The 15,763-nt window shown below is 37.3% G+C and overlaps 1 protein-coding gene across 1 annotated transcript; it reads left to right on the top strand.

The window, feature by feature from the left end:
* The first annotated feature begins 308 nt into the window (after positions 1–308).
* Positions 309–1,334, top strand: LOC125491293. Its single transcript, XM_048632882.1, has one exon. It carries the CDS (start codon positions 309–311, stop codon positions 1,332–1,334), a length of 1,026 nt encoding a protein of 341 aa, XP_048488839.1.
* The last annotated feature ends 14,429 nt before the right edge of the window (positions 1,335–15,763 follow it).

The following is a 15,763-nucleotide window of genomic DNA, read 5'->3' as shown; positions in this document are numbered from 1 at the left end:
GGTAATATTTCTATTTTTCGAGTCTCGGCGCCTCTCTTACTATCTTGCGGTGTGCTCCATATGGACCCGGCGCCATAGTGTTTTGTGTATTGCTGCGTCCCTCTCATCGCCTGCGTCACGCACAGCGGCTACTGGAGCTTCAATTAAAGATAGAAAAAGACGACCGGAGGTGAGGCTCGAACCATCGATCAGCGGCGCGACTACTAGAGACCCGGCCGTGTTAACCACTGAGCCACGGTAACGTGACTTTGGCCGTGCGAAACTTTGGATACCTATATACACACGGACAGCGATCCAATTCATCCACAATGCCGTGCCTTACATGCAAGAAAAGTATTTTAGCTAATGAATTACTATGTTGTAAGGATTGTAAAACCCAATTTCACTACCAATGCCTGGACATATCCAAAGTACAATACAAAGAATTATCAGATACTGATAAGAAGATATGGCAATGCCAAGGATGCCGCAATGTTTCTCGTCGCAATCGCAACGACGATACGCCGATTGGAAAAAAACAGGCCCAGAATCATCAAGTATCTGCTGATTCATGTGAGACACACCACTTGACAAAGGAGGATGTCCGGGAGGTTCTGCGCTCTGTGTTGAATGAGGAAATGGCGAAAATGAAATCCGTATTGACCTCTGTAATAGAGTCTAAAATAAAAACGGTAATGGAAGAGGTTGTCGCTTTAAAGACGTCAATGGATTTTATAAATAAAGAGTTTGAAGATATAAGGAGTACATTTAAGTCAAGCAACACTTTGGCTAAGCAACTCGAAAAAGAAAACTGTGCTTTGCGATCCGAAATCGCCGACCTGGGTATGCGCATGAACCAGATGGAACAGCATTCCCGGGCAAACAACTTGGAAATCCAGTGTGTCCCTGAATTTAAGGATGAGAACCTAATCAGCACTGTCCTGCAGCTGGGTAGAGTCGTCGAAGCAAGCATTCACGAGGATGACATACTACATTGCTCCCGCATCGCCAAGATGAAGAATAGCTCGTCCAGACCACGTTCAATTGTGGTGCAGTTCGCGCGTCCCAAGGCTCGAGACGGTCTTCTGGCTTCAAGTTTGCAATACAACAAAACCCACCCAAACGAAAAGCTGAACTCGGGCCATCTGGGTATCGCCGGAGAGAAGATGCCTGTTTACGTAGTGGAACATCTCTCGTCGACTAATAAGGCGCTTCACGCAGCGGCACGAGCAAAAACAAGAGAACTGCAGTACAAATTTGTCTGGGTAAAGCATGGTAGAGTTCTCGTTAGGAAAAATGAATCTAGTGAACACATTATCATTCGTAACATGGAATGTCTTAATAATTTAAAGTAATTGTACACTATCTAAGCTTTTAAAAATGATTAATGCATGTATTTCTGTTCCTAACCTAATTCCAATTCGATTCAACAAAGTTAGATATTTTAAATGAAATAGATTTAGAAGAGGAAATTCCTTGTTTGGTATTTGAGGATCTCTCCTGCTGCAAAACACTAATAAGCTCGAATATTTCCGCAAAACCTCAGTTCAATATACTTACATTTAATACTCGCAGTATATACTGCAACCTCGATAAGCTCCTAGTATTTTTGGAATTGTTGGATATTGAAATGGACATGCTTGTTCTTACCGAATGCTACACTAATAACGATAACACTTCAGAGCCACCTAAAATAAACAACTATAACATGCACTATACGAAAAATAGGATAAACAAAAATGACGGAGTGGTAGTTTACCTAAAAAATTGTATCGAGGCAACAGTGGAAGAGCCAAATTTGGCAGAGGGTAATTTCTTAATAGTTAGGATAGGCAACGAGTATAGTGTGATTTGTTCCTATAGACCACCTTGTTTTTCAGATACATCAACTTACCTAAATTCTTTAAACGAACTCTTATCTAATATAAACTCTAAAACTGTAATATTGACCGGCGATATTAATATCAATACTCTGCACTCGGGCACAAAGCAGAACTCTGATGAATACCAAAATCTAATAGCATCACACGGGTATAGGAAAGGCATAAACAAAGTTACACGACCAGTATCTCAAACATGTCTTGATCATTTCATGATAAAATCTAAAGATAAAGCTACAACTGCAGTTTTTGAACCTATAACAGACCATTGCCCAATCCTTCTTTGCATGGAAAAATCTCCCATTAAAAAGTTTTCTAAGATGTATGAAAAAACCACAATGAACATGAGAAGTATAGGAGACGCTCTGTCGGCAATATCCTGGCATGACTACTATCAAAACACGGATGTTAACATAACTACAAATACCTTGATTTCAACTCTAAACGATGTAATCGAAAAAAACACTATCACTGTTAAAGTTGCCAAGAGAAAATTGCCACTGAAACCATGGATTACAATAGGAGTTATTAAATGCCTCAGAAATAGAGATAAATATCACCAAAACTCAAAAAAGTGTCCAAACGAACTAACCTATAAAGAACACTTTCTAAAATATCGTAACGCTTGTAATAAACTAATAAAAAATCTAAAAAAACAGTACTACAAGTCACAACTACAAAAACACTCTGGAAACATAAAAGAAACGTGGAATATAATAAAAGACATCTGCAATCTCACCAAATCAAAACCTCCATCGACCACATTGCTGGATATAAAAAGCAATCCGAAACATTCCCTCAATCTAGTCAATGAATACTTCACATCCATAGGAGCTGACCTAGCTAAAGTCACTCTCGATAAGCTTGCAACGTCAGAAACATCCCTTGCACAGATGAGTCAGTCCCGTAGTTCCCCTGTAGGATCAATGGCGCTCCAACTGACGGATTCCGTTGAAGTGTGCAAAACGATTCTCCAGCTAAAACCTAGCAAAGCCAGAGGATGCGATAATATACCTACATCGATATTGAAAGCGTTCAGAGCCACACTTTGTGAGCCCATAGCATACTTGTGCAACTTAAGCCTACAGACTGGTGAATTTCCGACACGTTTCAAGGACGCTATCGTAATTCCTATCTACAAGTCTGGGGACAAAAAGTTACCAACAAATTATAGACCAATCTCGCTGTTATGTATCTTGGCAAAGATATTAGAAAAGCTGGTAAATAAAAGGCTCATTTCATACCTTGAAACACAAAACCTACTAGCTGTGAATCAGTTTGGCTTCAGATCTAACAGGTCCACCGAATATGCCGTCCTCAAATTAACATCAAACATCACAACATATCTCGACCACGGCGAAAAGTGTGTAGGAATATTCTTGGATTTACAAAAAGCTTTTGACACGGTGTCAATTCCAATTCTCCTCTGTCGGTTAGAAAAGCTCGGAATCAGGGGGACAGCTCTTAACTGGTTTTCAAGTTATCTTTCAAACAGAAAGCAGTCAGTCCGTATTGATCAGTACACTAGTGATAATGCTGCGTGCACCTACGGCGTGCCACAAGGAAGTTCCCTTGGCCCTTCCCTGTTTTTGGCTTATATTAATGAGCTCTGCACAATTCGCGTGCCCCATGCCGAATTACTAATGTTCGCGGACGATACTGTTATTTTGTTTCATGAAAGCACGTGGCAAAGAGTTTCGGAAACAGCTGAATCGGGCTTGGCTAGAGTCTCAAGCTGGCTGGAGGATAATCTCCTAACGCTAAACACAGCAAAAACTAAATACATATGTTTTTCTATGACGGACTCTACCAATCCAGCCGAAACATTTAAAATTCGTCTACACACACATCCATGCAACCGCCAGATTATTCCCGGGGGCCAGCACTGCAGCTGCACAGCATTGACCAGAACAGACGCAATCAAATACCTCGGCGTGATAATAGACAAGCATTTAAAATGGGACTCGCACATAACAACAGTGGCCAAGAGGACTAGAAAGATGATTTACGCATTTAAAAATTTGCGTACCGTTGCAAGTAAAAGACTGCTAATTCAAACCTACAAAGCATTATGTGAATGTATCATCGGGTACTGTATTTGTGCATGGGGTGGAGCCGCGAAAACGCACATGATTGTTCTCGAACGAGCTCAAAGAGCGGTGCTTAAAGTGATGCTGTATCTTCCCAAGCTGCACCCAACAGAAGCACTATATAAAGAAGATACAAAAGTATTATCAGTTAGGAAAATGTTTATACATCAGACCATACGCAGATACCACCAACTTACTGATCCACACCCCAAAGCTAACACGCGTAGGCAACCACAACAAGCAGTACCCCGAACGCGCACGGCATTTGCGGATCGGCATTTCAATATCCAAGCTCCGAGACTGTACAATTTATTAAATAAAAATACTAATACTAGAATTCTCAATAGGATTAAGATCAAAAGCGCTGTGGTAGATTGGTTACGTGGTTTTGACTACGACTCCACGGAACGTTTAGTGTGCCCTTTGAGCTAAAACCAATATATAGATTAAAAGGACAAACTACTATGAGGTACTTTTGCTTTGTAGACCACTTCACTTCACATTACTTAATTATTATTTTTTTTTATCACAACAACTTAGGCCTATGAAATGATACACGCGTATCAACCGACAAAGCTCCTGTAACTGGAAAACTGTCTTCTAAGATACAGAACCCTGTCCTAGTTTAGAAGACAGAGTACCAGATCCAATGAAGGCAAAGTGTATTTAGATGTAATGAATAGATATAAGATCTGTATAATGTTACATGTTTTTAAATAAATATATTTTGATTTTGATTTTGATTTTTGAACAACTTTGTCGTAATTATTAAGAATTTTCATATGATTTTTATCATATTATAAAGTTAAAGGCTTGGACTAGGCGCTAAATACCTTGTTTTTTAATAAACACACACTTATTTTGTGTAAATTAATCCCAAACTTGAGCAATTTTTTTCCCTCAAATCTTCATACAAATATCTATGGCGGCTTTCTGTGTTATAAAATCATAAACACAAGTGACGTTTGACTCAGTTGGCCGCTGGCCTCCAAAGAAGGGTCACGTCGGTTTAGGCAGCACTGACAGCTCGCGATCTTATCGTGTACAGATACAAAATCACTGCACATTGGTTGTCATTGCACTTTTTCAACTTTTATGACACCAACATAATTTGATTTGAAATTGAGGAAGCATAATTCTTCCAGTATATTCAATACATTAAATTAAATTAGATAGTGTGCAATATTCTCGTGACATTACAGTCTCGTAAAGGTCTGATGAGGAGCAGGAATATAGTGAATGGATCTAAGTGATGACAGTACGCACGAACATTAGGTTAGGGATCAAAAATACAGTCTCTTGGTGCTGGTTGAGGTATGGTCTCGTGAGGATCTGATGAGGGCAGTAACACGGTGGTGGCTCAATTTTATTTCAAAGATGTTAATAGCTAAAAGCATCGAGTTTAGGCTATTAAGTATGTTTTTCAGAGAGAGAGAAAGAGATTTTATTTTTCCTCTGGATGTGTTAGGTTTACTGGGTTTACTAAGTTCATTCTGTTAATGACATCAAGTTGTTATGTGTTCATAAGTAATAATTATTTATTAACAAAATGCTGTTGGTTCTCCACGAAAATGTAAAAATAAAAATAAAATAAATAAAAATAAATTCGTAACGTAAAATTGTCAATGACGGAATTTCTTCTATAGACAGTAGCCACAAAAAAAACAAACGATAGATGGCGTGATTTGAAGATAAAGATACATTTATTCGACACATAGACAGCAACAACAAAAAAAAAATACAGATTTAAAGAAAAGAAACACATACTTATACAAAACAACAAAGAAAAAAAAGGATACACATCAAAATAACTGGAAAAAATATAAGCCCCAATTTACTTGTGTGGGACAGGGAGTACCATAATATTTTTTTTGGGGTACTCCCCATCTATGCGAACTATCAGCTTGATATCTTTACCCGTTTCTGAGAAAAAGGGCGGTGACAGACAGTCAGTCAGACAGACGGACAACAAAGAGATCCTATAACGGTTGCTTTTTTTTCTTTTGACGTTCGAAACCCTAAAATTAAGTAAAAATATTATGCTGCTACCAAAAAATGTACTTAAAGGTATTGAAAAAGCGGTATACAGGGTTATTGGTAAGTAGACCTGATCCTTTCAGGAGGTGATAGAGGAAAGCATTTCCAGTCGATTATACCCTATAATGCATTATCCGAAACTTAACCATTTCTAAGATATTTAATATTCAAAGATTTTTTGAATTTTTGCCAAAATTTCATGTTTAAAACCGAAAATAAAAAAACTAGCCATATTTCAATACTTTTTTTGTTTGTTTTGAATTAGTAACATCTTAATAAACTTATTAAAATAATCAAATGTGCATTATTTGACTTAAATTAGACACAATACCTCAAAATAGATAAACATTTTTTTTTAATATTCAAAACCTAAAAAGAAATAAGTTAAATTAAAAAAGAATTTCATACAACAATTTTTTGTGCACTTCAGCTTAAAAACATTGTCAACTTATAAGCTTTCAAATGAGATATTTCAATATCAAATCGATTTAGGTATCACCAAGATATGGCCAAAACAATCAGAAAAGGTGGACAAAATTCAACAGAAAAACTAACAAAATTAGCGCAATTTAAAGGTAAAAAGTGTGATGGTTTTCAGTCCTGTTCACTTTAGTATGGAAACCGATGTTGAGTTTTCTTGACAAGTCCCAATGTTAATGGAAAGTATCGTAGGCGGGGACCAGCAGAGGGTTCACCATTTAGCTGAATGTTACTTAGAAAACGGCCTTGAGTGGCGGTCAAGTTGTTCCCCGCCTGCGATACTTTCCATTAACATTGGGACTTGTTTTCATGTTTTTAGCGTACAGTCGGGTTTTTCGTTTGTTTATAATTGTATTTTTTTATTTGTAACTTTTTAGTTGTTTTTATTTTATGAAATTTTACGTCAGTAGTTCAGGATCATTTTTTATTTCAATAATTTTGGTGTTGTTATTTAAATACCTTCAATATGCATATTTTTGTAATGTGAAAATCAAGCCCTTTCATTTGATACCTTACACGGCAAAGTTGAATTATTATTTTTTCGATCATCACGTTATGTCCTCTAGAGGGCGCTATGTACATTTTAATGGAACGTCACATAGCCTATAACCATCGCGCCATCAATACGCTTCTAACAATACCTCATACATCAAAATAGAAACTTTGTTGGACATGACTGTGTCTTTTTACCATGGAAAACGAATATTTTTTTTCGCGAATTTGCAAATCTCGTAGAACGAAAGTTGTCCAGAATGACTCCTTGAGTCATCCCCTTTTGGCTTAGTATAGCCCTTTTGCGACACTATGTATTTACTTTGCTTTGTCGTCGGGGTTCAGTTGGCTGGAGGATGCCCGAAACTTATTATCTACACACTTTAATACTTGTTACCTTTCTACAAGTAAATACCACATTTGTTTGAGAAAGCTAATCGGGTTCCGAGTATAGAGTAAAGTGGCACCCCTATTAATTTCTACTCTTTCCTGGTGCCTACCAGTGTAAGTAAGAATTATACTTACTTACCCTAAAATCACCCAAAATGTACTTGAACATAATTGTCAATAAAGTTGGCGAGTAAAAGTTTATCGACCCACTGTGCAAACTTACATGTGTGCGTGTCACTGCGTGTGCTGTGTGAAGAGCATTGAAAACCCAAAATTGGCGCGGCACGTCACCCTGTACGGGCCCTTAATACAGTCAAATGGTTTTAAAGCTACCTAGATCAATCTATCTTTGACGCTCTGGACAGCAACCTTGTTTGTTTGTATTATTTTCTGTTTTTTTTTTCATATATATTTATTGTAGTATTCTTTTTCTTTTTGTTTCTGTTTTTTATTGTTCAGTGTGTCAAATAAATGTTTCTTTCTTTCTTTCTATCTCGTTGTATCAAGCACACCGATTACGTGAAAAATTTGTTCGTTCGTTCATGGATTTAGAGAGTGACCCCTCTGTGCCACCACCAAGTATCGAGGAGACATCAAAGGAGCGCAAATTACTATATCCACCTCAAGGAACATTAGTATACATACTTATTAGATAAGTAGATCCACCTATAGCACATTATCGCCTGTAATCCACGTCAAATGCCCACGTCGCCATACTCACTTGTAAAGAATACCATCGCCAATAGTAAGCCTATACATACAGGGTGTTGCAAAATTCGTATACTAAGCCGAAACCTACATGTGCAGCATGTTATATCTAAGCCCGAAACTGAAATCAGAATTTGGAAATTCGCGAAAAAAATATTTTTTTTCCATAGTAAAAGTCATGTGACCAACAAAGTTTCTATGGAAAATAAAAAAAAAATCGCGTATTTTCAAATTCTGATTTCAGTTTCGGGCTTAGATATAACATGCTGCACATGTAGGTTTCGGAGTAGTATACCCTTTTTGCAACACCCTGTATAAGTACCATACTTCCTCACACGATGTATAGTAATTTTCTACCAGATATGCTATCCATCTATACTGTAATGATCTGAAAGAAATATGTAAGTACCTATCAGTGCTATGTTTATGATCAGCAAATCTGCATAATAATTTATATTTTTTTAACAAGCTTTAGTACTTAGGTACTATTTTTTCTATCTATATTCATGCCCCGATTTTTAAGACTCAAATATCAAATACCTACTTAGGTATTAAGAAGTACCTAGTCGGTATTTTAGCCAGCATTCGAATCCTTATCCCACTTAATCGATTTTAGATCACTTTCAATGAAGATTGCGTCGGAAGCAATTTATAGGAAAAGCTTATTCAAGGCAAGTAAATTACATCACCACTTGTGTTAAGCTAGCAGGCAATTTATTAAAATAAATTAACTTAAGGAACTACTTATAAGTAGTTATAAGCCTCATCGTTGATTATTATAATAGAAATTGCAATAAGTACCTACCTATTACAAAAATCATTCATAACCAAATGAATATGGTCGCAACGACGATGACCCTAGAATTTTTATGCTTAAAGTACCTACATAATATCACCTTGGTCTGAAATGAAATATTCGGCAGGTTTAGTCCGTGTACATACTATCCTGCTTCACTTTACAGGAACCTACCTAACACTTGTGTACGTTAATAAAAAACGTTAATAGATGAATGAGACATAGAATAATAATCCAGATTATAGTAATTCGCTTGAAGGGTAAAATACCCAACAATATCCTGTTCAGTAGTTACCTCATTTCCTGTTGTGCCCCGATTGTCTTTGCTCACTGTGTATGTATATACCTATATCTGTCTATAGTATTTGGTATATAACGCTCCACTTAGCTTGTAAACTGAGATTTTCGCTAGAAAAGAACTGTGGATAAATACATATACATAGACATGTACCTATGTAAAAAACTATAATGTTCATGACAGCTAACCTTCCGCTTTCGCGTAAAAAATATAAGTAAAATATTTTTCCATATTATTTTTTAGTGTAATTACCTGCAAACATTGAGTATGAATGGTCTGGAGACGAAATAGGCAGACGTTCCCCTCTGGCGGGGTGGTAGGCCAGAAAGGCCCACCGATTTATAAAAACTAGTTGCAGTCTCAATTTTCACTAGACTCAATCTAGTTGGCAAAGCGTTCGTTTCATAGAAAATGATTTGTTTACATACTAAAATGACAGCTTCAATTCATAGAATATCCGGATTCCGGATTTGATCACAGATTTGGTCATGGTTTATTGTTATTAGCTGTTTCCTAGCAACCAATGTCGAAAAAATGCAATAGTGATGTACCGGTATGTAGATATGTATTAATCGACAAAAAAGGTCATAGTTGGGAAGCGTCCGTAGTCGAATTGGCTTCAGTAATCGTAACTGATCACTGAGGTTAAGGAACAACTGACACGGTCAGCCATTGGTAGGTACAGCATGAGTTACCGATTTCAAATGGTTCTTTTCTGGACGCTTCCGTGCTTCGGACGGGACGTTAAGCCGTGGGTCCCGGTTGCTGCTTCGGCAGCAGTCGTTAAGCCTAGTCAGAGGCCGCCCGAAGGGGCGGCTTGAAAGCATCTGACCGTCGGGTTGCCCACTTACTCGACAACTTCAGTGCATTGTACTCATTCAAAAACGGCGATACGGCTCGCGACCTATCACGTGAGTATAAATGTACAGCGAAAAGCGGGTGACTTCGTTTGAAAAATTTATTTGAAATTAGTATTTCTAACCCATGTTCTCGAATTCATCGATAACACTTATCGATAATTGTTACATTCATTGGCAAGAGAAATGAAGACACTGTGTTCATTATTAAATGTCACTTCACGTAACCCTTATTGCTGGGAATTAAAACTAATAATGATATGTGCCATGAGACATAATCATGGTAAACGGTAAAATTTCCCCCCGCAAAAATTGGGAGACTTTTTTGTATCAAGAAAGATCGCTATGACGCTTCCCGAGGGTACACCTGAGTCCGCGTTGTTCTATGCCTGCAAACTATTATTACTATTAGGGTAATATGGTCCTGCAATGTTATTTTAAGTGTACGCACAACTTTGAATGTTTTAATGAATAAACTTTAATGAATTACAATAAATATTGGAGCAGCAATTAATTATATTCACCACAGAATCAATCGGCTGTTCTGTACACTTTTAAACAATTAATTAATTTATGGTTCCTTTTATCTTCTTCATAATCTCATTTTAAGGTTTGAATATTGATTAAAATTGTTATTTTACGAGGCAAAACATATAAGTAGGTAGGTACCTATTTTCACTAACTACACTCACGTGACTCACGGGCAATGAAAAAGTTCCACCCACAAAAATCCGACACCAAACGTCCCCAATTTTTTTTATTTAAAATTTTAACTAAATATGTATCTCAGAATGTTCTAAACGGTCTATACTAACACCACCTTAAGGCTTTGCACCCAGATTCCTGAGATTCCCAGACCCAAACACCCTGTATTATCGTTTTCAGTTGGTAATATCCTGATGCGCTGTTAAATATACTTCAATGCTACAAAAGGCGTTATTAAGCTAGCTTTTTCCGTTTAGGAGTAATTTGGTGAGTTGAAATTTTTTCATTGCCCGTGAGTGTAGTAATAGGTACTAGGTCACTACCTTGGTATTTACCTAAACAATGTGTGAATTTGTGATTGAACTAAAACCATTGCAATACCATTATTTCTAATATATTTTTATGTGTTTGTAAGTTACTCGTACCTACATTATACACTCGTATGAGACACATAATGTACATGATAATAAATATTATGCTAGACTTTTATTGGGCGTAAGGTATGTACCTATCACATGTAATTCCATTTTTGGAAACAATGAAATTGGTGCAGCGATCACTTAGATGCCAACACCTACCAAGTTGATTCTAGCATCAGCATACCCACATGCGCGCATTTGTTGAATTTCCCACTGCTTAACTAGTCCCTGAATTGCTAAATTACTTTTAATTCAGTTATGTATGTTCTAATGTGCCCAACGGGCGAGGAATATTATGCAGATTTCCCATTTCACAGGCAATAATGCAATTTCAGTAAAGCGCTGTCTGTTGGTTGGTCGATGCTTTAGCGTCAAGAAGTCGCAATATTTTGATAAGCAAGCACCCGATATAAAAGATTAGGTAAACTGCATATAAGTAGGTTTGTAGGTTTTGACAGTTAGTTACTATAGTTATTATTCTGTGATGTTGCGTAGTAGATACCTTCTAATTCAATGGTTTTATTAATAGGGCGATAATGCTTAGAAAATTTTGTTTTCTTTCAATTATCTTTTGAATACCTCGTGCACTAGACATATAACTATTAATCTTGATAACAAACTACTTGGCAGTATTTGATGCTTAACCAAGTACCTTCCTATCAAACGCTCACCATAATCAATTCTCATAGTTAATACGTAGTATACCTACATATTAAACATACTATAATTATGTTTATGGAATTCACGATAGATAATTGCATCGTCCAATAATGTTTGCACTAATTGGTGGTCATAACGTGGACAAAGCTAAGTGTTCTGTGTTCATGTCTGTAGATAATATTATACACAGTGTTGGTCTTGTGTTGGTTGTGGTGTGGCCAAGGTATAATGTATCACATGTATAATCGAATGACTATCAGTTCGCTTAATACAAGCATAATAACCACGACTAAACTAACAACTCTATAATGGAAACAATAAACAGATAGTAACTCCATTTACTTGTCATTATTACAGAACTACAGTGATAAAAATATTCTTATGTGTTGGACCTGTTTTATCCTAAGTACCTACTTTTATTTTCACTGGCAAAATATAGAAAGTTAATTTCATGTAAAATGCAGATCTAGATCTGCTTTAGCACATCTAGACATGTTAACCCACCAACCCGCAGTGGACCAGCGTGGTGGGAAATGGTCCGAGCTTAGGAAGGCAGTTTAGACCTTGGGGATATGCACAAAGGTTCCACTCGAGAGAGCCAGGTGCATGTACCCACACCCCCACAGAGAATAGAATAGATTTTTTCGCATATTTCCAATAGCCGTATTTAAATTTAGTGAGTCAAAATAATTTTAGGACACAAAATCTCATAACAGTAGGTACATATTTCAATATGTGGCAGATGACCGTGACTAATAGGTAACTATATGATTTTGCTTCAGAATTTAATTACCTATGTACTTTATTCAGTCTCCTTAGTCGCACGTGTTAGGGATTAAAATATTTACAAAATACGAATTCTTAGAAACAGATTTATCGTAAATGTTAAACTAAACTAACTTAGGTACCTAAGTTGTAGCAGTACCAGCCGCATACTAACAAAGTTTCACCACAGAGTAAATAATAATTAGGTTCCGTCGTCTTCCTTAGAGACGAGTTCATGGTATCATACAAAATACACAATATCTACAAAATACACAGTATCTACACTCACGGGCAATGAAAATGTTCCACCACTCCACCAGCCATTGCCATTCCATATTATTATTTTTAACGTCACTGGAACTTTTCATTCTTCGCGAGTATGTATAGTAGTTCAATAATAATTATATTTATTAATACTTATAAGAAGACTGAAGAGGACAGCTGCACCTTAATACAACGACGAGGTATACAACAGTTGCTAAAAGGTACCTACCTAGTCCAGTGGAGCGGTGGTAGCTCAGTCGGGTAAGCGCCCGCTTCTCACCCTACCCTATAGATGCGGGTTCGAATCCGGGCACTGACATGGTAACTACCAATATGAGTTCTTTGAATTTAAGTATAATGTATACCATCGCTCTTACGGTGAAGGAAAACATCGTGAGGAAACCTGCATATCTAGATTTACATCTAGGTATGTGAACTCACCAACCCGCTGTGGACCAGCGTGGTGGGAAATGGTCTAAGCTTAGGAAGAACGTTTAGACCTAGCGGATATAATGTACAAAGGTTCCATTCAAGACAGCCAGGTACAGGTACTTACACCGCTACAGAGAATAGAATTGGTACCTAGTCACCGCAACCAGTTACCATTCGCATCATAATAATAAATTGATAATTAGTAGGTAGGGATTTCAAGATTAAAATTAAAGTTAATAAATAAAGCAACCTTGTTGTACCTACATACTAGGTTAAGCTTAGAGTTTATCTAGGACGTTCATAACAACATTACACTCATATCAGGTACGTATAATAGTATTAGCTTAGCAGCTAACGTAGTAACCGTATCGATTCCATAATGGAGTGACGGAAATAGAACTTACACTTTTAACAAATAAGCTTTATAATGGATATAGAGTCAATTATATTCTTATTTAAAAAGAGGTACTGGATAAAGTATTTACTGTAGAATAAAACAATAAGTACAATAAAGAGCCTACGCTGTCCAGTAAATAATGAAGCTTTTGTAGCTAACTCCCACATTTATGCGAGAAACTAAATTTTATTTTCATCTACAAAATTAAAACATCTTAAATTAACACCAACAGACATGTTGCTATTGGGTAATGGAATGTTTTCGTTGGTGTGTTTGGTTGCGGATTATCTTAATAGCTTAAAAAAGAGCTTGCTTTGACGATCTAAAGATTCGAGGCTCATTTGCCCTCCAATTTGGTGGTAAGAGGAAGAGTGAGTTTGGTGGAAGAGTGTAGGACTGAAATATAGCTAGCAATAGTACCTACATAGAAGGTATTTATTTTTATTAACGGAAGGAGTAAGCTAATTAATTACTGTTGTATAGAAAGAATCTTAAAGTAAAAAAAAAATCAAAGTATGTCAGGGAGTTTATTTCATACAGGTATTAGTGATCGAGCCCGGTAGGTACCTATGGCCCCACATTCAATAACCACTACTCATCGAAAATAAATGGATGCAGTGAGTTGCGGCTACACGGGTTCGTCATCGACGTAGATAAACGTCACTATATCGCGATTCGCCATGAATACGGCGCTGTGATTGGTGAAACGCGCATTTAACGAGTTTATCGACGTCGATAACAGAGCCGTGCCGCGGCCGCACGTTGACTTTTTCACCTGAACCGAAAGTCGTGTTTATTTAGTGAAGTGCAGATCGACGACCATTTTTCATTTCTGTATTTTTTTCGGCATCGGGGCCCCAGTAGCGCTCTTCGTTCGTTTGTTTTTTTCATTAAACGCAACACTTCCAGTTGACATGTTAGTTTTCGTGTCAGCTCGAAATGCTTAGGTTAAAACTTTATTAGCACCGAAAATAGAAAATCCCTATACTTCAGCTAGATACGCCGCTGAAAAAGTTGTCATAATTATAGGGTAGGTACCTAACTTTAGTATATTTGTACAGCTATCTACTCTTTTTGGGGTATCTATCTAAGTACTAAAGTGTAAAGTGGTTTAATAGAAAACGGATAAAATAAGTGTCTGCAATTTTCTTACTCAAAAGCAACGTGTAGCCTCATTATTAGCGCAGCTAGCAAAACCTATACCACAGACCGTGCAGAGCCAAAGTTATAGATAGAAACTTAATAAAGCTTTGTTGACTCGTACAATCAAGCACGCATTGAGAGATACTAAACTAATTCCGCATTCTACTATTTAGTTAGTTATTCGAAAACGCTCCCGGGCGGAGGCCGCCACCGGACGCAGTCGGTAAACCCGTCAGAAGTGGGAAGTATCTAGCGCTTCCGCCGCCACAGGGTTCCGTGGGGCGCCCTTTCTATATTTTGCTTCATTGTTGCTGGTCATTTGCATAAATGATTTATAACCAGACCTGGCTTTCTTTGGCCGCAACAACGTTAGATGGAAACGCTCCGAGATTTTCGTGTTATTATTTCGGTAAGTTGTTGTGCGGGATGCACCTATTCTGGTTGTAAGAAAACTCAGGAATGAAAGGCAATGAAATATCACCATGCAAGAGGGAGTTAGGGTAACTGAAGAATTTCACTACAGAAAAAAACTGTATTCGGCAGAAAACAATGGATCTGTTATTTAGGTAGGTTAAAATTACCTACCTAGGTAGGTATTTTGTTAGTGTATAAAGTTGCTGCCGCTGTTGGAATTCAAACATGTCATCAAGCCATTAGTGCACTAATTGGCACAGTTAAATTTAGTACAAATGCAGCTGTGTCTCATCCACTAGTGCAGGGTAAGTAAAAGTAAAATGCATCTATGCTCACGACAATAATATACAATAGATAATCGCCAAGGGGTATCGGAGTCTTGCACCGAAAGCCCCTGGTTCGAATCCCGTCTGCGGCAAAAGGGGGTGGAAGGGTAAAATAAACTTAACTATAGCAGAATAGCTACGATCATTACATTATATTAATTATATTATGGTAGTTAAGTACCAACTTACTTACTTTATTTTCATCGCAAGCGGCAGCGCAAATACGTCATT

This window comes from Plutella xylostella, chromosome Z (assembly GCF_932276165.1).
Source record: "Plutella xylostella chromosome Z, ilPluXylo3.1, whole genome shotgun sequence".
Classification (NCBI taxonomy): domain Eukaryota; kingdom Metazoa; phylum Arthropoda; class Insecta; order Lepidoptera; family Plutellidae; genus Plutella; species Plutella xylostella.
The sequence above is the reverse complement of the archived record's forward strand: the minus strand, read 5'-3'. Positions and strand labels throughout refer to the sequence as shown.

Coding starts and splice junctions, on each gene's coding strand:
- LOC125491293 (XM_048632882.1), top strand. CDS start 309: ATGCCGTGCCTTACATGCAAGAAAAGTATTTTAGCTAATGAATTACTA.